The sequence below is a fragment of the Buceros rhinoceros genome, unplaced genomic scaffold (genome assembly GCF_000710305.1).
Source record: "Buceros rhinoceros silvestris isolate BGI_N320 unplaced genomic scaffold, ASM71030v1 scaffold10129, whole genome shotgun sequence".
Taxonomy (NCBI): Eukaryota; Metazoa; Chordata; class Aves; order Bucerotiformes; family Bucerotidae; genus Buceros; species Buceros rhinoceros.
In genome coordinates, this window is record NW_010432102.1 from 16,274 (window position 1) to 18,000 (window position 1,727).

A 1,727-nucleotide genomic window follows, 5' to 3' on the forward strand; every position below is an offset into this window, starting at 1 on the left:
CGGGCTTGACCTCTGGTGTGGATGGGGCCCCATCCACCCTCCTGCCCTGGAGGGCTGCTGGCTCTGGGACTTCTCCAGGTGCTTCCTCCAGACCACTGTGCTGAGTAACCCCTGACAGACCCACCCATTTCCCACATTCGTTCTCCCCAAGTCTTTCGGCCTCCAAGACACCCCACAGACATGAGTTCCTCACTTCAGCTGTGAACTGGGCACAAAATCCTTCCCCTGCTTGCCTGGCCTGGTGGTCCAAGGAACAGAGCTTAACTGGTTGCTCATCGCCCCCAATGTCACCAACCTCTCTCAAGCTCTCAAACCTGTCCCCCTTTCCCAGTGAAGTCCTGTCCCGCAGAGGGGAAGAGAGAAGGTCTTGGTCCCACGTGGGTGTTACTCACTCGTCCCGGGTATAACACGGGTACGGGAACATCTGCACATAGTTGCCAGGCTCCACCACATCGTGGCCAACGAACGTGTTGATGAGAGCGCGCTCCATCATGTCTGTCAGGAAGAGAAGCTGGGCTGAGCGGGCAGTGTGGGCAGGGGCTGGGGATGCGGGCAGGGGTGGTGGGGAGCTGGCACTCACCTTGGATCCAGACGAAGCCATAGAGGAAGTAGAAGCGGCCGCCGGTGTTGGGGCCGGGCCGCCAGTACGCCCGCCTGATCTCATTGGTCTTCTCTGTGAAGCTGGAGTTCTGCCGGATCTTGTACATGACGTGCGGGGGCAGCGAGCCGTCCCTGTTGGTCTGGAAGATGACGCCTGCGGGCAGCGGAAGAGGCAGGGAGCTCCCTGTCACCATGGGAGAGACCACACCAGCCGACCCACCGCGATGGGCAGGGATGTAGAGGGGTTCAGTGTGTCCCAGTCAAGGGCACCATGAGGGCTGCCACTGGTGGGCACTGCCCTGGTTCATGAGGCCACGTGGACCGCGGGCAGCGTCGGTGCGAGAGCTAGGACAGCGCCTGGGCGCTGCGCCCAGCATGGCTCAGCCAGGAGCAGAGGACGGGTACCACGAGCTGCTCGGCCTGTTCCCCCACCCAACGCATGCACCAAGGGAGCCATGTCCCAGAGCCAGTGCCCCCTGCCCAGGGCATGGCTGGAGAAGGACATGGCTTCAAGGACACCTGAAATGGGCTGGTTCCCAGGGACGTACTGGCAAAGACAGTGACGTTGTCCTGGTAGGCCTGGTTCAGTGTGTAGTTGACGATGCTCTCCTCATCCGGGAAGCCTTTGAAGATGTCCACGCTGACCTGGTGGGAGGAGAAGGCTGGTGAGACCCCACTGGCCCTGAGAGGCCTGGCAAGCAGACCCTGCACATGGTGCAGCATGTGCCACCCACAGTCACCCTGTGAGTCACTGAGCCCAACAGTGCCTGGGCATCTCCATCGCTGCCATCTGCTCCAAAGCTCCTGACACTGCAGAAACCACCATCTCCTCCAAGGTTCCTGACCCACAGCTTTAAGGACGTCTGAGAGGACCTGCCGCCTTCTTGGCTCTGCAGCACCTGGCTGTGGGTGCTAATCCAGCGCGGATGGGCACAACCTCACCTTCGCCATGAAGTGGACCCAGCCGCAGGCAGCATTGTCGATGGTGTCCAGCTGCTGGAGCAGGAGGCTGGCGTTGGGCAGGGAAAAGTTGCCGTTGAGGAAGTTGTGGAGGACATCACTGTCAGAGACATTCAGGATCTCCGGGTGCTTGTGGAGGTCAGCCGTGAACTGGGACAGGGAGGAAG

At 61.0% G+C, this 1,727-nt stretch overlaps 1 protein-coding gene across 1 annotated transcript in view; it reads right to left on the reverse strand.

Moving 5' to 3' along the window:
- ABCA2 (ATP-binding cassette, sub-family A (ABC1), member 2) overlaps positions 1-1,727 on the reverse strand; it is a gene marked incomplete at both ends in the record, with an annotated part of 20,426 nt that overhangs the window by 16,137 nt on the left and 2,562 nt on the right. The window contains 4 exon segments of the mRNA XM_010143649.1: positions 393-495; positions 581-754; positions 1,149-1,245; positions 1,543-1,710. Of these exon segments, the coding sequence (XP_010141951.1) occupies positions 393-495; positions 581-754; positions 1,149-1,245; positions 1,543-1,710 (542 nt within the window).